Below are 22,302 nucleotides of genomic sequence, written 5' to 3'. Positions count from 1 at the left end.
TCATTTAACTTAATTATATATAATCCTGATTCATCAGTTTGGCTCGATGAAACCAGCTGACCCGCTAACACAGTTCATCGTCGGGCGAACAACCTGCTGAATGGAGGTGTTGAGTTGACGTGCCCCGGACTATGAGGTCAAACACTAGCATGTTGACCTGCACCCTCCATTCAGGAGTCATTTTCAGCCTGCCATAGCTCTTTTGTCTGCCTCTCATATCTCTGCATTAACCCACAAACTACCAGACGCCCACAGCTCTGACAGTAACCCATGTCCCCCTGTGTCCACTGGACTGACTCTCCTCTGAACCTTTGGGGAGCCTGAGCTGTCACAAGTGTGCGGAAATATCTTAATGCATGTCAGAGAAGGGGGTGGGCTCTTTTTTGACACCTGTCAAAATCACTCATGTGACAGAGGACCCCGTATGTGCACGCACACCTGCTCTGTCCTGGTCCAATTCAAACTCTCTTTCAGTCTTATTTTTCTCAGTTTTTGGCTCGTCTCATGTCCTGGGGCCCTGAAGTCTTTGTGCTTCAGTAGTGCTGGGCTCAGCAGGCTGCCTGTGTCCACACACTGCTGCCTCAGCACTAATAAGGCAATAGAGTGATAGAGAGAGCACCAGAGTTGTCTGCTTTCAACAGCCCTCCTCAACCGTACCCTCATCTAACCCCCCACAGAGACACCATTAGCAAATCTATTGAGGATCCCATATTAGGGAAAACATTAAGGAGTCTAATTGTGGTCCTGAACTGGGACTCACTGGGTGTGTTAAGTTTTGTAACCACTCTAATGAGTTGCAGCGTTTCCTCCAATGGGTTTATTGCCCTACATTCCAATTTGAGCCATGTCACTGACCACTGGGGCATCTCCTAAAATAGCTCAACCCACATGTCTAACAAAAGAATTTCCAGAGGTCACATGTTTAAAGAATGATCAAGGTTTATTACAACTTTGGCAGTTTGGGTCATCAGTTCTATCTCTTTTAACAATGTGCTCACTAAAGTAATTGCTGAGACCCAAGAAGACATTGACATTGATACAAAACAAGTCTGACGGGGCGAGAAACACGAGCAGTCGGGTGATCAGATACGTTGAAAGCAAGCCAACATTGCAGAGGAAACTACACGTCAAGGTAGGGCAAAGCAAAACCAGGAAGCTGGCTGGACGTCTGTAATGGACAGTTTGGGTTTAACATTTTGCTTCCACGAATCACCAGACAACATCTTCAACTAGCATGGCTACAGTACAGGATGATTCCTTTAAACTCAGCAGACCTCTGACAGCAAACACTTTCCATAATACTGTCACATGTTGACGTGCATGGGACGCTCTGGACACCAAACATATGGTCACAATGTGTGTGTGTATGTGTGTGTGTGGCAGTGCAGCAGGGAAGCTTGACTAGAGTACTGTCTCCGTGTAACAAGAGCAGATGACTGGGCCCTCAGCATGGCACTAAAAACAGCCTGACAGCTGTGTGTGAAGAGCAAGTAAATGAAACTGGAACAGCACCTGACCGTGGGCTAGATGGAACTCTGAAACCTTTCTGGGTGACACGCATATTGGATCATTAACACATCGAATGTATTTAACACTGTTTATTGTAGTGTTTACTAAACTATTGTGTGTTTAGGATTTGGATTTTGTTATCTTAAAATGGAAAAGTGTGTTTTTCAAGGCCTAGCATTCTTCCTTTCTTATTTGTGTGATTTTTATCATTGTTGTTATTATAATAATGAAGGTAGTTCTTTAGTAATAATGAGCGGAAGGGATTACAATTAATAGTTACTATTCCCGCTAATGCTCCATTAATACAACAATTTTGGGGGGTTTGCTGTCTTGTCAGGAGCTGGATGGGAGGCTGATTTCATCTATGTGTGTGCAATGGACAGACTGGGTGAGTTGTGAGGGGACGTGGCGAGCTTCCCCCCAAAAAGGAAGGATACACCTTATGGTAACTTCAGTGTTGTCTTATTTGCATATTATGTCTTCTTGCTAGCCAGTGGCAAGCCTACGTTCAGTAGCCGGTGGGTTTTTTCAGTTGTTCAGATGGCGTGTGTCACTTACAAAATTTGTGGGTTCTTGTGGGAAGAATGTTGATCAAACTCATCAGATGGCAGAAAACATTTTTAGAGTAGAAAAAAGTTAAATAAATAAATAAATAAATAAACATCAGGCACGTGCAAAGATAATGAAATTCCTGTATGAAATGGTGGTCTCTATTATACTCGTCCTGCCACCAGTAGCAGCACTGAGCACTCTGCAGCTCTCCAGTAAGAAGTGAGGAAGAAATCCTGCAGCATCTTTGATTTGACGTGGTTTGTTATGACTTAAATGCAAGATAGATTTCTCAGACAAAGTAAATCATGATTTGTTATTTTGACCTCCTGTCACTGACACTCTTTCTTTTCCAACCTTATAAGGCGGTAAGACGATCGCCTATTCTTGTTCAGTTTGCATTTCCACATTTTTCCACACTCAGAGCCTCTGAGTGACTCAAATGTCTGGTTTCTGGGAGAAGACCACACTGGACCATGACGCATACACCGATGATCCTGGATCAGGGCTACGTGAGGACAGGACTTCTGGGTTGCTCATGGTGAGAGTGGGGCCTCAGCACTCTGTTAATCTGTGAATACCTCCAAAGTGTTGGCTGGCTGCCTGCTGCACCACATTTGTTTTCTCTTTCTAAACGTGTTACGTGCAGAAGATGTGACGTGTGGGTGTGGCGGCTTCGGAATTGCTGGAAGGCATCTGAGCTGAGTAATGAAAAAAGTGTTTTTCTGCAGTTGACTAATGACTGAAGCAATATTATTACGTTTTCATGAGTTCATAAGTAATAAGTACATTATTAAATTTTTTTTTAATTAAGTAGTTTGATTATCATCAGTTACTTTTTCTTCATCCTCCCAGGGAAAACAAACAAAACTTACCCCACTTACTCTCTCTCTCTCTCATCCAAACTTCGGTATGATCGCCTTCTCTACCCTTCAGAGCATGATTGGTCAGTCCCCCACCCTCTGCTGCCCTCCCTCATTCTCTCTCTCTCTCTCTCTCTCTCTCTCTCTCTCTCTCTCTCTACTTAAATACTTTTAGCATAAAGAGAGAGAAGGAGGGGAGGGAGAGGGGGATGGGAGATTCATGGGGGAGGGGAGCTGAGTGCTCACTCTGTTGTCACTGGCCAGAGAGAGAGAGAGAGAGAGAGAGAGGGAGAGAGAGAGAGGGAGAGAGGGAGAGTGGAGTTGTGTCCCATATGTGGAAAAAAAGCCTAGCGGTGCACACACGAGTCTGGTCTGCTCCAGGGATTATCGTAGCGCTTTCAGATCTGATGGAGGACATGCCGGCATGAATAGGTAAGGCTGCCTGTCTTCTCTGTGTGTCTGTGTTGATCTGCTGTCATAGCCCACTGCTCTCCCCGCTGTTTGACTTGGCTCCGCTGGCTCGCTGAAGTTGGAGGAGGACCGGAGCCGAGCGCGTCGTAGCACCTCTCCCGTTTGGCCACTGACCATGAGACGTTTCCCTGAGCAAACCAAACCTCCTAAGTATGCCCTCGCCTTTCAGCCGCTCTCTGAACTGGACAGAGCCGTGTTTGTTTGAATAGGAAGCTGTGGTTTGCTGCTGTAGCGCAGTTAGTTATTCTGGGCTGAGTGTTAAAAGTTGACTGTCAGTTAGAGCAGAGGGGGTCGTAGTCGCAGGCAGCGTTGTACGCGAAGCCTGTTGGCGTGCAGGGAGAGCCGTGTGGTCATTGTGTAATTTCTCTTCCATGTGAAAGGTATATGAGTGAACGTAAATTGGTTATAGACTAATTGTTTGTTTTGATCTATGCTAAGTAAGATAAAGACAACTGTAACAGTGTGCAAATCAGTGCATGTCATAATGCTGCTTTATTGCTGTTAAGTTGTTTTATATATTTGACATTCTTGAGATGTTTTGCTTGTGATTTTTTTTTTAATAGATACAGTAGCCTCACATATTCTTATTAGTGGACTGTAAATTTACTGAAACATGAACATGTTTATTTGTCACTAAAATGTTTTCACAGATTTTTAAATTTGGATAACAATTTCATTTCTCTCTATTGTCTTTATACACACACACACACACACACACACACACTAATAAATATATATATACACACACACATGCACGCACAGATGAACACATATTTTCTTGAGAAACTCCACAGAAATGTGGATAAAAATCCCACCCAGTGCATGTCTGTTATGAAAAAGGAAACAAAAAATTCAGACAGTTGTTTTAATCTCAGAATAAAACAGTAGAAACTGGAGGATTAGGTGCTCTTTAATCTGTGCATGATTAAAATACGACATTTACAACTCAAACTACAACACAGAATAGACTGCATTTAATTTTGCTTACATGTGAAAACAGACAAATGTAGTCGTCTTCAGGTAACTTGTTTTTCAAAAGTATGATTTTAATGTCCACGACCAACAGAGGTGTATTCATTTAGATAAGTTGAAATGTGAAACTCTGTCATAACAGGACACATTTTTTCGGTCGCCTAAGAATGCAGTCTTTATTGCCCCAGTGCACGGAGCAATGGTATGCATGAGTCTTTTTGTGAGGCAGATTTAGAAAGCCCTCTTTAGAGGCTGAACGCTGCTTCACAATCAGCTTAATGCCTGCCTATAATGAATACCCTTGTATGCGTCAATTTGGCGGACTGTGTGTGTTTCTGTGTGTGCGTGCGTGCGTGTGTGTGTGAACTCTGTTTTTGTTACACTGATAGGGTTCTCAGGTTGGTCAGTAATTCTATCATACTGTGGGTGAATTCTGGTCTCTGTGTTTGTGTGTGTTTAGGTTTGTGTTGCTGTGTGAGCTTGTGTGAAAGGGTTGGTTGACATGTGAGTGTTTGTCCAGACATTGTGCAGTAGCCTGTAACTGCCTCACCTCTCTCTCTCTCTCTCTCTCTCTCTGTCTCTGTCTCTGTCTCTCAGGGCTGTTCTGTTGTCAGTGCGAGCTCATGCTAGTGATGGACTACAGCCGGACGGACGCTAACCTTAGCTGGCATTCACAAAACAGCATTCCTCCTTACTGAGACCAGCTCCACAGAATGCTGAGTCCTATTGTCCCCTATAGTGAGTACACTGCTACACACTTCTTTCTCTGTACCCTTTTGCACGTCACATCAAACAGCCCCACTTGACTCAGTTGGACTTTGCCTCAATCAATGAGCTCCTACTCCAAAAGCAAGCAGGAGTGGACACTGTGTTCTGTCGTTTGCAAACAGAAGGAAAAACGCACAGGTCGCTGTGAAAATGTGCAAAGCTCAGTGCAGAAACCTGATGTTTTTCCTTGACGTGGACTGTGGAAATGCTAAACCCTGTCTGAATGTTTCATCACCGGGTGGACAGCACAGTTGGAGGAAGGAAGAGGGACAGAGGGAGGTTGGAGGGATGATGGTTTAAGCAGCAGAAACCCCTTCAGTTCTGCTAGTGTCATTTTACCAATACAGCTCAGGACTTCCCACCACACATGCTGCCTGCTGCTCTCCCTCCTTTCTCCCCCTCCTCTCTCTCTTTTCTGCTTCTATGCTGACCTAATAACTGACGTGTCCAGTTTTGGACTCCCCCCGTCGCACCCTCCCACCAGGATTCATTTGAGTCCAGTGCTCTGGCTCTCCAAAACAGCATTGTTTGCCGGCCAGCATGGGGCTGACTCCGTGGCCTCGGCCTCAAGAGCCCCTTTTTCCCAGCTCTTTAACTCATCTCAAAGGAGCATTATTGGCATGACAGTTACAAGAAAAGAGGGAGAAATCACACAGAAGGGTTCATTTAAAAAGTATTACTGCATAATGGATGGTAAAAACTTTGGATTTGTTTTCGTAGCATCCAAAAAATGGATTGCAGGGCCCGTGGAAGGCAAGTGTGTGGGTGTGAGAATTCAAACTAGACAAAACGACCTGATTAAACCATCATGAGTGGATGTTTGACAGTAACCATGAAACTTTGTTTGCCTTTTGTAAATATCACCCTTAAAATGGCCAATGTTATTATTTGACCACTCATCAGATGAATGGAATTTTGAAGTGTTGCCAGTCGAATAAGTAGTTGACCTCATGTGTTGTTATGAAACGTTCTCTTAAAGTGGCTCTTGGTTGACTTAATGTCAGTTTTCCCACAAGATGTTTTCTTTTTTCTCATTACAAGATGTTTATACATATAAATCCAATTAGCCTGAGTTGCTCAAATAACACTGATGGACCATTAATTTGCAAGAACATGCATGCTTCCCATCAAGGCGTGTTTAAGTAGTTGTTCCATCAGCCCCCTGCCCCCTGTTAGTCCACGCTGACTGAATTTACGCTCCCTGCTGCTGAAGTGGACAGCACGTCCAAGAATGTCACAAACTGCTGGTGGAATAGTTAGCATGCCTTCAGAGCCGGCACGCTGCTGGCGCTTCATGGGAATCTTCCAGTACACTATGCGCTCGCCTTTGTGTGTGATTAGCTTTTATGATCAGGATGCACAATGCTGGTTTTCATCTGCTCTGCACAGCAGCTTGATTGCTTTTCATGTACAGAGTAGCTCTGTTCTGCAGAGCTTCTGCAGGCTTGAGATCGTTTCAGAACAGCCTGCCAGTGTGCGTGTATGTAGACAGAGGGCACGTATGAGCGCACACAGCAGTGTTAGGTAGTCACGTTGTTTACTCTCAGACCAGTGACACACAGACACACCCCTGTGCTTGCTGGTGACACTGCAGCTCACTGTCTCTTAGTTAAAGACTGTAGTCATGATCTGCTGTGCAAAAATCCAGCTGTGAGGGACTTTGCATATGTGCAGGACATGTGAAGACTCTCACCTCTATGCTGGAATCCCCTTTGTATGTGGAGCATTAGCACTTCCCAACGCTACTTCTGGCTCCTAGTGGAGGCATTTTTGCCCCTGCACATAGACGGGTCCCAGTGTATAAATGCATGCATGGTTCGGATAGGTACACCCAGCAACACACTTGACTCTTTGTTATCAGGACTGCTCTTACAAATCCAGTCTCAATGATTTCGACCCCACATTCAGCCAGTGTGAATGTGTGTGCGTCTCGTTCTTCCCTGGCGTGAGACAAGGACTGTCCTTGGTCCTTGTCTCTGGCCAGTCCAGAAGACTTCAAGCTGGGGCAAGCAGCCACTGCCGGACCTGAGAAGAAACCTGAGATAGATTCCAGGGGCCATGGATACTCCTGCAGGGATTTGGTGCAAAGAATCTGTAATCTGCACTTCAAACACACTCTTAAATCAGTCCCAGGCCGCCAACCCAGGAGTGCCCTAACTCTTGTTGCTGGGGGCCCCCGCTGGTGTAGCGATACCTTTTCTTTTAAAAGAGCACACACACACTCACATACACACACAGAAACACTACACACAGCACTCCAGATCTGGCAGTTTTTATAGCTCTCCTCTGACTGACCTCGCTCCCTCTCCTTTCTCTCTCTGGCCCTGTTTTTATGTTTTGTGCGAGTGTCTTTGTGAATGACTCGGCTAAGTTGTGGAGTAGTTTGTGTAGAAAAAAAAAGGAGTGAATCTCATCCTGGCCCCTGAAGGAGCAGGTTGGAGGGCTGCCCTGGCGTCTATCCCTATTGTGGGTAGAGTAGTATGAGTGGTGCACTGGAGGGGCCTGTGAGGCCCTTTAGTAAACACACAGACTGCTAAAGTGTGTGTGAATAAGAGCTGGGATCATTAGTGTAGGGTGTGAATGGGCTCTAATTAGCTCCCAGTGTGTGTGTGATTTTGTGTGTGTCTGTGTGTGTCTATGTGTGTGTGTTTGTGTGTTTGCATACATCTGTGTCCACCAGAAAAGAAGGTTAGGGACCCAAGGCCTTGTGAGTCCACTGGCCCTTTGCTCTGTCTCTCTGAGGGTTCATCAGCTCATTAAGGAGACCTCCGCTCCCGTTAAGGGTCCAATTAAGAGGCAAGGTGGTGAGGCTCATTTGGATGACAACACTTCACTGGATTCCTGAGGCAGCAGAATCCAGAGCTCGACAATGAGACACAACGTCTTTCACACTGGCCCAGCTAATTAGTAAATGACTACGCTTGAGAAATAACATACTTTAATCGTTATGCCATGAGCTGCTTGTAGTGCAGTGATCATAAAATAAACTGCTGGAGAGGGAAGTGTGGCCGGCTGTTGAATATATTGAGTTTTCTCTTATTTGTGTGTTGTGTACGAACCGAAACAAATCCCAGAGCTGTCCGTGCGCTGTGCTCAGAGTATAAGCTGGGAGCAGAGGGGCCAGGGGATTTGGACAGAAAGGAGGGAATGCAGCATGCTCACTGGGAATGGGGGGAATGAGGGAGGTGGAGAAGCAGAGAAACCGGGAAAGAAGGAGATTGCAAGAAAAAGATAGAGCTGAAGAGGGGGAGATAGAGCAGAGATTGGGCGAGTGAGACAGATGGAAGGGGTGATTGGTCATCACAGAGCCTTAGGACAGCTGTTCTTTGATATATTAGTGGACACAATGACCTAAAGCCAGCCTGCAGTCACAGAAAATAGGGACCCTGTTTTTCTTGAAGGGGGGGGGGGATTCTGCCATTTGTGGACGTGCGTTAGCAGGCACGGGGGATGGGGGAGTTTTTTCTAAAATTACGAGCATGAAGTGACGTATCCAGCAATTATTCCGGAGGCTTTTTAGTTTTGGAGAGTGCTGAGGACAGGGCTGTAAAATAAGCATGCTGTCAGATGGGAATTTGCTTTTTGCTGCACTATCATTTGCAATTCTAAACACGTTTGTCAATTAATCAATGTTTAGCAAATGTCATCAAGTAGTTTGGCTACAGCCTCCTCTCCATCCACTCTGCAAAACAACAACTTTTAATGACACTCTGGATATTCGTTCGCCGCTAATGAATTGGAGATTTAGCACACAGAAGCTTGTTTTATTTTGTTTGTGTCCGCTTTGAGCAGTAATTTACCCTAACTGTATTGTATTACAGACAAGGGCAATACGATTTAATTATTCTGTTTTCTGCAAATCTTCAAAATACTCAATACACTGCCGTCATATTGTCCTTCTCCTCTAATAAAACCATATTAGCTGCACTCGCTGACAAAAACTCTTCTGACAGCTGGCCCGAAAACATCCACAAAGAGAAATGAAAGAAAAAACAGTGGAAGTCAAACTGTCACTCTGATACATGGAGTACAGAAAGCTCTATCCACAGTAAGAGATAGGGCAGAGAGAGACACACACACAGAGGACATCCCTCAATGCCACTGCAGGAGATGGACTCCTTCCTCCTGGGACTGGACTGGTGAGGCGTGTTTGAAAAGAGCTGCGTCTGCTCGTGCTCTGGGCAGCAGGTGTGAAAACTCCCCACCAGAGCTCCCGCACTCTTCTGTTATTACATCTTTTTAGGGCCGTGAAAGAGGGAGCAGATGAGCCAGAGGGAGGGAGAGGCAGAGTGGGAGTGTGGGATTCTGTTTCTTTTGATTGATAGCAGCCCCGTGACTAACGCATAGATTTATAATAATTTTCCTCAGCAATGCCCAATTATGCATGTCTGATAAATTATGATCCCTGTTGTCTGGTGTGTGCACTCTCCCCGTCTTGAGGCGGTTTGGGAAGGATCTCGAGGATTGACCCCGTGCGTCTTTTAACAGCCTTTTGACATTACCCCACACGATAGCAGAGACTATTCGGCATCTGTGTGGTAATATTGTACAACATACATAATCCTATATATTTTTTATTATGTTGGTACAAACTGTGCAAGAGCAGATAAAATGTGTATTTCATTCCAAAGTGAGAGAACGTCTCGAGACAATTTTCCTGTGTCTCCACCTGCCATGCCGTGAAATGTGGCCAGCCCCTCAGATTGGTGTTTTTATGACAGACCAGGTAGTATGCAGCGGCAGGACGGCCACAGCCTAGTGAGAATGTCCTGCTTGATATTAGTGTCATAAATCACAGTGAACTTGAGAACAGAGGACTTAAGGGGCTTCAAGAGTGAACAACAAATCAAGATAACAAACTCTGATAAGTAACAGATCCTGAGTGCAAATGCTTCTCCCTCTGCGCACCAAACACAGTTCTGGACTGCGCAGGAGTGTTTAAAGATTCCTGAAGGAAGACATCATTTCTTCTCCATATTTATGTCCAGCGAGCAGGAGTTTTCATCCAGTAACTCATTGATCAGCTTGCGCTTGCTGAATGCATAACAGCCGATGCAGTCACCGGAGCGTCAAGCTTGTGATTCATCAGCACAAATGTAGTGTCTGTCACACTCTGCCCTGCTCTCCTCTTTCTGCCTGTCATCCCCCTCGAGTACGGCTGCGTGCCTTTTATCGTAAATGCATTCATTTCAAGCTTTTCTGTTTCAAGTGTCTGAGATGTTGTCCAGATTGAATCCCTGACACGCTGCCGCAACAGCCAGAGCCGCATTCTCAAAATAATCTGATCCTGCCCTCTGTCTAACTTTTTTGTTCAGAGGTATTGAAAGAATTTGGTTTTTTGGCTCGCAGTAAATTCACACCCTTCTCAACATATTTGACCTCCTTGTTGAACCGACAGAATCGCCCTCTTGCTGTGGATGTCTGCTGATTCATTGGGAGCAGAAAGAGCTGTTTGGCTCCACAATTTCTCCACAGAAATTCTACATTTCATAACTTAAGGATGATTTTTCTAGCTTGAATTCTGCTTTAAATTGTTGCTTTATTTTCTTGTTGTAGCATTTTTTGCAGCTGTGTTGACCAGCTAAGCAACTATCTGCTAGTCTGCTTCATGATCTCTTGTTATTAATGTTTTTAAAAAATCAGGAACGCAGGTTGACAGGAAATATAGATTTATATAGAAGCACATTGCTGTCCTTAATTCGTGCCTCTGTGCGTACGATGGAGTGGAGGTGTTGGTAGTTTTCTGTGGTCTGTGGGTGGGGGTAGAGCTCATCCCTGAATAGAGCCCTGATTGGATTGATCCACGGCGCTCTTGTTTACAAGCAGCCTCTTCACTATCGGCACAGTTTAATAGCATGCTGTCCCAGAAGGGTTGTTGCATCCGTGTCCGTTTTGTTCCTCGGGGCAGGGAAAAACAAAAGTACCGGGAAGGGAGAAGGGGATGGCAACCTCAGGGGAGCTGTGAAACGGCACTGGAGCCCTCTACCTCCGGGCTTCCTGCCAAGATAACATTTCAGCTCAGCCACTGATACGTCTTTTATAGGAAACCACAACATCGTCTGTAGTACTACCAGTCTTTCTAGGCCAAGAGCGACTTCAGTTCCACCTAGTCAACATGAGATTTAGTGACTTTGTAGATGGCAGATTGGAGCAATTGAGGGCAGATATCACAAATGAACCTAACGCACTCCCTCTGAGCCATAAGTGGTCTCATTTTAATTTCAGGGCCTCCTCAAAGTAAAGCTAGTTTCTGCTGAAGAGAGCAGCGCCACTGTCTTCATCACGCACTCATACAATAGGATGCAGCTCACACAGGTCCCTCAATAAATCCCAGGCTGACACAAAAGCTGTCAGTGGACTGCTGCTGAATAGATTAATAAGATTTCCATAATTAGACAGGCCCCTGACAATAGGATCCTTCAGGCTTTGTCTCAGGGCCAACTGGATGGTCCGAGCCGCGCACGTCTGCTGGACGGCCGTCCGCCACAATGGCCGCACAGACAGTAAGGCGGTCAGCAGAAGAACATCTGCCTCTCCTGGGGCCGAGAACACACACACACACACACACACACACACACACACACACACACACACACACGGGGACGTTTCATGAGCATACGCACAACCTTATCGCAGCCAAGTAAGGCCATGAGTCAATAGAGAAACCGTCTTGTCCTCACAACCGATTTGTGTTCATCAGAAATGCAACAGAGCGGCTGATAATTGATAAAGTACATGAAATACTCTGCCAGCCTCACAGAGCAGCTTTACCTTTATTGACAGCAGCAACAAAAGCTTGTAGAATAACTTGCAGGGTGGGGACAGGATTCTCATTTTCAAACATAATGGTGTCCTTGTCCCTTCTTAATGAATGTGTTTTTGATCCTTAATCTTCTTGTAATATGGGTGAATTGCATTTGATGGGTGTGTGGCAGGAAAGGGAATGTCTCAGCAGTTGAGCTTAAAAATGCATCATGATGTAAGCAGAGGTTGCAAAATGACTGCTTGCATCTGAATGACAAGATTTACAAACTATATTAGCACAAGGGCCTTTTTTCTATGTTCTTTAGGATGATTACAATCTAGCATCAGTCTGCAACATATATTGAAGTTCATCTAATGATTGCATTGCTACCCACAGTATGTCCACATTGTCCTGATTTCCTGCTTCTAATCTTAGCTTTCTTCTGCCCCTCCAGTGAATTAATCTACATGACGGCTCTGATTTAAACAGAAGTGTAGATTAGAGCTTGCTCAGTTTATTGTGGAGCGCTACTGCTCTAAAAACCACAATCCAGCAGAAGGCGAGCTCTAATTACATGGAAACAGCTAAACTGCACTGCAACCCTGCTGTGTTCATCAGGGGTGAATGGCAGCCGATCACTCATCTAACTCACCGTGCACATACAGAAAGAATTATGGCGTATAATGCGCTTTCTTAAAAAGACTTCTGGAAAGTAATTACTCTCAGATTTAACAGTGGATTGGTCCTTCAGGTATGGGCTGCTGGTCATTATGTTGGTCAAGGGGGTAGTGGGAGAGAAGTCCATTCTGTATTGGTGCTACTCTAATGATGGAGTGGACAGCAGTTAGCCCGCCTCACTGAGTCCTCTAATGTCCGCTCCAGTCCGCTTAGAGAGGACGAAGCGCCTGCTGTCCACTCTTTTCCCTCCCTCCATCCCTCCCTCTTCCATCCCTCCCTCCCCGCTGCAGGTTTTATGAGCTCCCCTGGGCTCTCATCCATCTCTGTCACACACAGGCCCCATTATTGGGGCTGCTCACAAACTGGTTGGGCTGCAGATGGGAAGGGCCTGCAGGACATATATATGGTTTCTGCAGCCTGGACAAAGACCTGTGAGTCAGACCACAAAAATATGCGGTCATCTGGGTGTGGACAAGACAATGTCTTCAGCATGTTTGTAAAAATACAAGGGAACAGGGTGTGAGAATGTTCCTTTACATCTTGCTGTGGTGGGTGTGTGGGTTGGCTGCAGCTTAGGGAAGTACTTGAACTGGTTTGGCCATTGGGAACTTAAGGCAGTGGATTTGAATATGAAGGACATGATAATCCAATGGCCATCTGGTCTGCTGGTCTCATCTGACTGAATAAATAACGGGCGTAATCTGAAAACACACATGGGGAGGTTTGTAAAGCGGGTAAAGAAAGAGGCCAAAGTTTAGGAGTGAGCTGGAGTGCGGGAGAGCTGCAGCAGAATCACAGGCTGTGGATAGTGAGATTTGATTTAAATGGCAATAAGAAGCCTGGCTCCACACACACAGACAGCCATGAATAATGAATCATCAGGCATCCACCGAAGGAAAGGCAGTAATGACGGCTTTTGCCATATTCCTTTTTACCTCCCTGTTTCTGGCTGGAGTAGTCCTCACCTCAGGGTAAATTGTGACAGTTCAATAATGCCAAGCTATGTGTGGAATGTCAAGCTAATGCCTCAGCAAGAGGTTGCGCTTGTCTTCATGAAACAGACGACTTTATAACCATCATATTGGGAAAGATTGGGTAAACATACATAAGAATACATGTTTAAGTGTGAAAATTCACTGTTGAACATTCAGACTCACTATAAAATGAGCTTGAGAGGGTGAACAGAACAGCATGCAAACACTGAAAATTAGCAGATGCATTGTGCATTTGGGCAAAGGAGTTGTTTTTCTGCCAAGCCAATGGATGTTCCACGCATTTCAGATGCAATATCAGTCGAATGTTCTACCGGAAAATAAAGCCTTTGCGTGAGGGGTCATGGAGTGAAATCAATTCATGGGACAAAATCTCTTTTTCGACTGCTCGCTCTCCTGTTAGTTCTGCGATGTGCTCACTGCGTAGCAGCCATGATCAATCAGACCTCGGCCAGTGCTGAAGTCAGCCAGAGGAACAGACATTCCACTTTCCCAATGTTCCATGGGAGACTGTGCTGATGAATAGCACACTATGCTGCAATTCCAAACCCTACCCCCCTCTTCTTTCTTCCTTTCTCACTCTCTCCACACCACTGTCCACACACACACACACACACACACACACACACACACACACACACACACACACACACCCTCCTTCGCCTCTCCCTCCCTCCCTCTGTCCAGCCGGCCAGTGGGCCTTTGGAGCTCTGGTGTACTGTGGGTGGGTGGTAGGTGGGGGTGCAGGGTGGAGGGAGCAGGCATTCAGCAACATGCATGGGGAGATAACAATAGCTCCTCTGGGAGACCTGCAGATGTTAGCAGTGCAGGGAATAGTGGTGGGATCTCCTCCAATATACACTGGAAAACTGCAAAACAACACATCCAACCTACCGATCTGCTTTCACACTCTTTATTTCTGCAGCTTTCTCTTTCCCCTTTCACCTCTCCTTTACCTTCCTCTTCCTCTCTGGGAAATATGAGCTCCTTCTGATCATGCAGGATGTAACACTGAAAAGGTTCCTTTCCAAACACAAGAAAGGCCATTTCTTGTCACTGGCTGTTTGAGAGGAGGGGTCCCACACCATGTGTCCCTGTGCATGGGGAAAAAACAGCCATGGAAGAGTGTCAGAACTTTGCTCTTTGTCTTTTATTGAAATTAACATTAATTAACAGTAACTGTCTTGCAACATGATGAAATAGATCTCAAAATCACACTTTATGCACCAAATAAATAAAAAAATATCTATTCTTACCTCTTTAATAGTAAACATTTTTTTGTATATTGAGTCTGCACCATCTCAGCTCTTGCAGAAAGTGTGAAATTCAAAATCTAAAGATTAATATTCTTTAACACTGAAAGAGTCATTTCACTCTAACAAAGAATCAGTAATGTGGTTTTTTGATATATTGGCAACCACAGATATAGTTTGCGTTGATGTAAATGCTAAATGTTTCATTTTTGTGTCACTGTGAAATAATTCTAATTAGAGCAAAATTATGACCTGCTTTCCCTGTGTTCATCTTTTTCAGGCCTGTTAAAGATGCACTGGAACCCGGAGCATGCCCAGCCTCTCAGCCAGTGGCCTGAGCAGCACCTGGACGTCTCCTCCACCACCTCCTCTCCGGCCCACAAGTCAGAATTCTACTCTGGCCGCGGCCGCGGCTCCTACAACTACGCCTGGGCCAATGACGACATCTCTGCTCTCACCGCCTCCAACCTGTTGAAGCGCTATGCTGAGAAGTACGCTGGTGTGCTGGACTCACCGTATGACCGGCCACCTACTGTGGGCACCTACCCAGAGACAGGGGCCTTTGGGGGCCTCAACGGCCAGAAGACTGAGCTGGAGCCCTGGCCACTGACGCACAGCACTGATGCCTCCTATTCCCTTGTGCCCCCTGGAGGCCATGACAGCCTCTCAGGTTCCAAGTCTGTAGCCACATCTGCAGGCCCTCCAGGGGTTAGTAGTGTGTCGGTGGTGAACAGTAACCTCTCAGACTCTGGCTACAGTGGCAGCAGCACCTGTAGCGGCTCCAGTGAGTACCCCTCTAGCTACAATGGCACCTATCTTTCCTCAGGGTACTGTCCCCAACCCGGTGCAGCACTTCCCCCTGCCTCCCTTCACACTCTCCAATCCACTCCCACTCTTGTGGCCAGCTATAGCCCCACCACACCTGTCTATAACTACCCCCCTAGCACATACCCTCCCCAGACCAGCCTTGGCCCCAACTACAGCCACCCCTCTGCAACTTACCTTCCCTCAGGTCTACCAGCACCTACTCCCGTTCCCTCCAGGCCCACAGTGGTAGGAGGCAGCTATACTTACCAGAGCACCAATCTTGGGACATCTGAGTCTGGAGGGACATTAAAGCGAAAAGCATTTGAGATGAGTGCCGAAGAGGATGAGAGCGGGGATGGGTCTCGGTACAGGAAATATAGCTATGACCCCTTGAAGGCTGTGGGAAACTCGCCCTACAGTGTGAATGACAAAACAGAGTGCCGGGGAAACGGCTTCAACAGTTCAGGCAGCACAGACCCTCAAACCTTCAAGCCTAGTAAGGCCTCCTCTCAGCCCCTGGTGTCTCCTCAGTATGGGGCAGCAGGGGAGTACAGCCCTCCAGCAGGGATGACGGGGGAGAATGGCGTGGCGGAGCAGGGCTTCATCCAACAGCAGCAGCACCGCTCCCAGGCCCACAAGCGCCCGCCATTATGTGCTCCAACTGTTGAGACTATGAAGAGCCCAGACCCCCGGCTGTTGGACCTTGTCAATGGGGAGTTACTGGACTGCAGCCCGGCACTGGGCTGGGGCGAGCTGGCCGGGCTCACCCATGTCAAGACCGCCCTGGAGGAGGACCTTCTGTGGCCCGTGTTGAGGCCCAGTCCAGTGGTGCGGCCACCAAGAACCGTCCTGCTGTTTGGCCCCCGGGGAGGGGGTAAGACGACATTGACTCGTTCTTTGGCTTCACAGCTGGGCGCTTCCTTCTACCGGCTGAGTGGAGCCATGCTGGCCTCTAAAGGGAAGGCTGAGGCGGAGCACGTTCTGGGGTCTCTTTTGCAAGTGGCAGCGGCACGGCAGCCCTCAGTGGTGCTGCTCAGCCAGGTGGAGGCCATGGAAGAGGAGGGGCTCAGGCAGACCCTGCTGTCCACCCTGGAGAAAGCCCAGGTCGGGACCACGGGTCTGGTGATTCTTGTATGTACCACTGGCAGGCCAGACCTGCTGCAAGATGCAGTTCATCGGAGCTTTGCCAAGCGGTATCACGTTGGGCTGCCAGATGGGGGTATGCGCAGACAGGTGCTGCTGCAGGCGCTGTCACCTCAGGGCTGCAGCCTGAGCGAGAGGGAGCTGAGCGCTGTGCTGCAGCGCACAGAGGGCTTCTCAGTGTGGGAGCTGCTTCAGCTCAGCCAGCAGGCACTCTCCTCTGCGTCCTCCCCCACTGGGGCCATGCATGGCCTCCCCACATCCTCCAAACCCCCGGCCTTCACAGACTTTGAGAATGCCTTCTGCAAGGTGCGCCCACACACCACCACAAAAGAACTGGACACTTGTATAGAGTGGAGCAAGATGTATAACCACTGAGAAAGCAGCCAGTCGCTGTACTTGGACTGTATTACCACCCTGTCTTCGCTTTGACATGGCAAGCCTTGGGAATGTTTTGTTGTTGTTTTGTAATTACAGATTATGCAGCCAAAAGAGCCAGAGAAGCTCAATGATATGGGAGAGCTGACAAAGTTGTTTTACTGGCAGAAGCATGCCATGGTGTGCTGTTTTTGTTTTCATATGAATATCCGCAATATTTTATTTTTCCCAAAGAAAAGAAAGATGAATAGGCCTTGTTGACTGGGGTAGTGTGTTAGTCTTTTGGCCAATGGGAAAATCAGATTATAAACTATTTGGATACTCTCAGAGATCCTGATTAGCCTTGGTCCAGGACAAAATCAATTATTTGTTGCTAGGTGACGTGGTCCAAGATTATGGATAATCAGGGTTTGGAAAATCCCCCCTTTGACTGCTACTCTCAGGATCCTATTTATTGCCAGTCCACTTCCACGTTATCGCAGTGTTGATTTAGTCATTGGATTGTCGCTAATTATTCAGTACGAAGGGCTCGGGATCAGCAACATTTCAGCAAACCGCAGTTTTTGACCAAAAACACGTCAAACCAATCATAATCAGCAGTCTTGTTCTATTTCAAAATCACAGTAAACGAATCCTTGTCGACAGCTTCTCACCAAATCAGAACAGTCAATCCTACCTATTCCAAAAAAAAGAAGAAGAAAATCAAATGACTCTTATTCAAGCCAAACATGCTGCTGTCCTTCCTTCAGTAGTTCAAGTACAACTGTGCAGTTACACTCAACATGTTTGGTTTTAGATATACTTCACATGTATTTTCAGTTAAGTCACAGACACCTTCTTTAATTATTTCTGGTAGTCGTCCTTCACTTCCACGTGCTCTCGATCTCACATTCCTCATCGTCAGCAGTTTTCCTGAGAATCCCGCTTAAGAAAGAACAACCACCTGCACACCCAGATTCTCTGTGTTCTGTTTCACTTACTGCTTTTGTTTTCTTAGTATGTAGTCTTGTTTGAAATGCTCAGGAAGAATTTCTTTACCTCAGAAATATGAAATTAAAGAATGTATGTAATCTTAGGGTCTTAGTAGAGAGCGGCGCGGAGCGAGATAAAGAAGCGAGGAGAAACCTGACAGTCTCGTAACACCCACTACAGCTGGGCTTTTACCTCGGGAGAGAAACTTGAATATGCTACAAAGAGTATCATTGAATGTAATTCAGGTATTTCAAAGGATATTTGATGCCATAAATCCATGTATTATTATATATGAATATATAAATAAGTTTTCTTTTCTGTTCTTTTACCCTTTATTTTGATTGTAGTTTATGGTGGAGTGATGATTGTCTTCAAGAAATGCTACGTAGAATACAGAAAATACTCCTTTTTTTGTTGGACAAACTGCCTGCAGGTATCTGTTATTTATGAATATCCTTTATATGCATGTCTGCAAAATATCGTCTGAAAATGTAAATATAAGGCACACAATCACAGCGAGCACAAGAGAAGAAGACGGCGAACACGGATGCCGGAAAAGTTTCACGCTGAAGTTGTTCTGTGTGACTTTCAGCACGAGTCTAAAAATTCACAGTCAGTGTGTACATATTGTGGATGAGCCCAACATGTAGACAATCCAGACAAATCTTTCCTTTTCCACCAGTCCAGCAGTTCTGTTTTAACAGCCTGGAAAAACTGCATCACCGGACTGCAGGTACAGAGGTCGTACATATTAGGCTGTTGCCATGGTCCTGAGGAGGTATAAACAGAATGATGTAATATTTCCTACCGCCCTTTCCTCCCTCTGTCTCTCCCTCCCTCCATCCCTCATCATTATTTTTCTCTTTTTCTCTCTCCCCAGTGCAATCTCATTAGATTGGATTGCCCCCTGGCCACAAGCTCCAGTGGCCATGTGGCGTTGTATCCTCTCCCCACCCCCCACCCCCCTTCCCTTATACCGATTCCTCTGGAGTGGAAGTGGTCTGATTGATGTCCAGCAACCCTATATCACAGTGCAGCCGTCCCTCTCCAGCTGGTGGCTTCAGTCATGCCATGCAGCCAGATCAATCAGAGTGACCCCCGCTGTGCATACTGATCACTGTCTCAGAAGCTGAAAACACATTTACAAATTACAGAACAACCCCTGCCTCAAGCGGCCACGGTCGAGATAATGCTAGCGATTATTCACAGGTAATTACAGAAGTGAAATAATAAGGATGACTTAGAGGTATGGCTAGGTGAAGCATTTTGATTTGTTGCTCCCTCTGCTCCCGACAGTTTGTCCAACAAAACAAGCTTTTATTTTTTACATGTTTTGATCTGTTATCGCAGTAACTTTGTTCTTGGTTATTGTACATTTTCTGTAACCATTTCTACCTCATTTTTGCGGCATATTGTACATGAAAGTATTTATTTCATGTCTTTTTTGATGTCTGTTTTAAAAATGATAATAATGTTCTTGAACTGTAATGGTCTACCTCAGAAAAGACTGTATTTTAAGAGAAGAGTATCACACAATATTAAACAGAATTTGTCAATATTGCACTGCGGTTATTTCTTTCATTTTCTCTGACTTCAGCAGGCGAGTTACTGCAGTCGACCAGAGTGCAGAAATGACATGATGCTGGTGCTCACCTGATGTCTGTATCTGGAGCTTGACCCCGGTGTTAAGGTCAGCACCGTTACTTAAACTGATTGCTAATTCGTTTAACGTAGAAACAGAAGACTTCATCACGGGGTTTTGGATTTGTTCATCGGCTTGAATTGACTTCACACAGCAGCCTCAGGTGATGTCATTATGGGAGAAAGAAACGGGTGCATCGTGGGTTCACATGAAGGTGTGCAGAGAACACGGAGATTACTGTATGTGTGATGTGTGTCTAGGCGCACACAAGTTTGCCGGCCTGCATGTGCGTGTGTTTTTGTGTGTGTTGCAGTGTCCGGAACAGTAACAGAAGCAGTGCTAGCACACCCCTGAGGCTCCAGCCCAGCACCAGAGCACAGAGGTCCTTCATATCTGTCACTGTCTGTAAACAACAGCTCGTCCCAGCGGCCTGCCCTGTGCTATTTCTGGCCTTTCCTGACATCTTTCAAAGACTCAAAACTAAGTGAGAGAAGAAGTAAATCTGAGCAACTCTGAGCAAACAAGTGAAAGTGTAGTGGAAGCCTGAAACAGGATCTATTGCTCCCCAGTTATGGATAGTGGTGTCAAAGCTGAGTTCGAAACATCTGTGACTGAATCCCAGTAGAACAGTGGTGCTGCTGGTGTTGATGACAGAGTAATTAATTGTCTAATAATGATGCATAGCTCTGTTATAAGCACAACCTTGCGCAGTGGCTGCCCTTCATCCTCTGATGAAGGATAATCGCTTCTGCAGCTGTTTGAAAATTTTTAAAAATTATTTCCTATCTTTTCCTGTCACAAACTCAACAACATAATCCACAGAGCAACCTTGCATAACTGGAGTAGACCATGTGGAAATGAGACACTGGTATATGAGGAAAGGCTTATTTATAGCTTACCTAGTTTCACACTTACCTGTATGACATGTTCTGGCAAGTAAGAGATCCACACCAGCTAAAGGTTTGTGTGCCGGTTTGAATTGGTGTTAACTGATTTTTACTGAAACAGCAGCTCCTGCCTTCTCTTTGCACATTAAGTCCATCGCCCGACTTCCTGTGAGTCACTTTGCATCCAGGAAGACTGAAAACCAGACTGTCCTCTCTGTCCTGAGTGATTCCTGTCCTCCAGGAAGTCAATCATTTTCTTCTCCCTGCTGATTGGAGGTAATTAGGCGAGCAGAGTTTGTAATTGGATAATAAAAGATGCTAATGAGCTGCTGTCCTATTTACTCATACTTAGGGAGTGAATGTAGCAGGACGCAGCCACACTTTCTTCACTGTGTCACAGCGCTAATGAAAAGTGATACTGAGAGTACATTTCACAGTAATTAAAAGTTGGTTAAGGGTATAGGAATAATTAGCCTTATACCATATTTTATGTCATTTAATGATGTGGGTAATCGTAATCGAAACTGAAGCTTTTTCATTGTACTGATGGAGGCTTTTGGGACTGTTCTGTTGGTTCAGTGTTTATATATTTGTTTTGCACTGATGCACTCAACTTGACTATTACGTTTTAACAGTGTTCATGCACATCTTCAGTGTGTGCTTCGTTTAGAGGTGCCTTGATAAAAACTTGAGAGTTATTTATGCTAACAACCTTCAGAAAAAAAGGTCATTCTCTGAATCTCATTTCACACAGATCCAGTCGTCCTCTCTACCTTTGCCGTGCTGCTGGCTCTCCATTGTTCGGGCCTTGATGCTGACAAGGTTGACATCAGAGGAGAGCTCTGACACTGGGTGAGTTAGGACTGCCAGCTGTTAGCAATCAAGTCTATTTTGAAGTCAGGGACACATGGACCCCCAGGGCCAAAGCAGCAACTAGTCCAACCCCTCGCCCCCCCCAGCCCAGCCTACAACCTCCGAGCCCCCTGGTACCACAGATACCCAGCACAGCTGTATTGGTTCCAGATGTTGCAACGCTGCAGTAAGGGCCCTTTACCTAAGAGGACCCCGAAAATGATGACCCACACAGAGAGTGGTAATGCATCAAACAACAACAATACAAACACGAAGCTGAAGGATGTGTTTCAACACCAAACCTGCAACCAACAGACAGCCAAAAAAAACTGAGAAGTTATCTGATGTCAAGCTCTAAATAGTTGTTACTTTAATTGAAAGGTTTTACATTATATCCTAAATCATGTGTCCTTGACAGAGGAGGAGCTCCACTGCGAGAGGGAAAGCATGACCACTACACGGGATCAATGTCGTTTAACATTAGATACTGGCTCCTTCCTGGACGTCGTAGCTGTCGTCTCAAATATTGGCCTGAATACTAAAGAACATAATCTTTACGGTAACTGGGACTGAGTCTGTCAGCTCTGCAATATTTGGCAGTTTTGAGCAGAGCAGCGAAACTGAAGCAGAGAACACAGAAACAATGACTCACAACCATCAGATGACGCCTGCAGCTTCAAGCCAGATAAATGCGCTAATCTGAAATCCAGATCAAGTGAGGGAAACATGGCACAATGGAAACTGCTCAGGTTCTTTGAAAGGAAATGATCCAATCTTTGCAGCTGCATTGTTTCTGTGTTGGACAGGTCAGTCAAAACTCTCAG

The 22,302-nt window shown here is 45.8% G+C and overlaps 1 protein-coding gene across 1 annotated transcript; it reads left to right on the top strand.

The window, feature by feature from the left end:
• The first annotated feature begins 3,266 nt into the window (after positions 1 to 3,266).
• On the top strand, positions 3,267 to 19,591 carry fignl2 (fidgetin like 2). Its single transcript, XM_076740118.1, has 3 exons — positions 3,267 to 3,353; positions 4,962 to 5,102; positions 15,081 to 19,591. The coding sequence occupies exons 2-3, from the start codon at positions 5,078 to 5,080 to the stop codon at positions 17,123 to 17,125; spliced, it is 2,070 nt and encodes a 689-aa protein (XP_076596233.1). The 5' UTR covers positions 3,267 to 3,353; positions 4,962 to 5,077; the 3' UTR covers positions 17,126 to 19,591.
• The last annotated feature ends 2,711 nt before the right edge of the window (positions 19,592 to 22,302 follow it).

Source organism: Chaetodon auriga, chromosome 10 (assembly GCF_051107435.1).
Source record: "Chaetodon auriga isolate fChaAug3 chromosome 10, fChaAug3.hap1, whole genome shotgun sequence".
Lineage (NCBI taxonomy): Eukaryota > Metazoa > Chordata > Actinopteri > Chaetodontiformes > Chaetodontidae > Chaetodon > Chaetodon auriga.
This window is presented reverse-complemented; position numbering and strand designations above follow the sequence as displayed.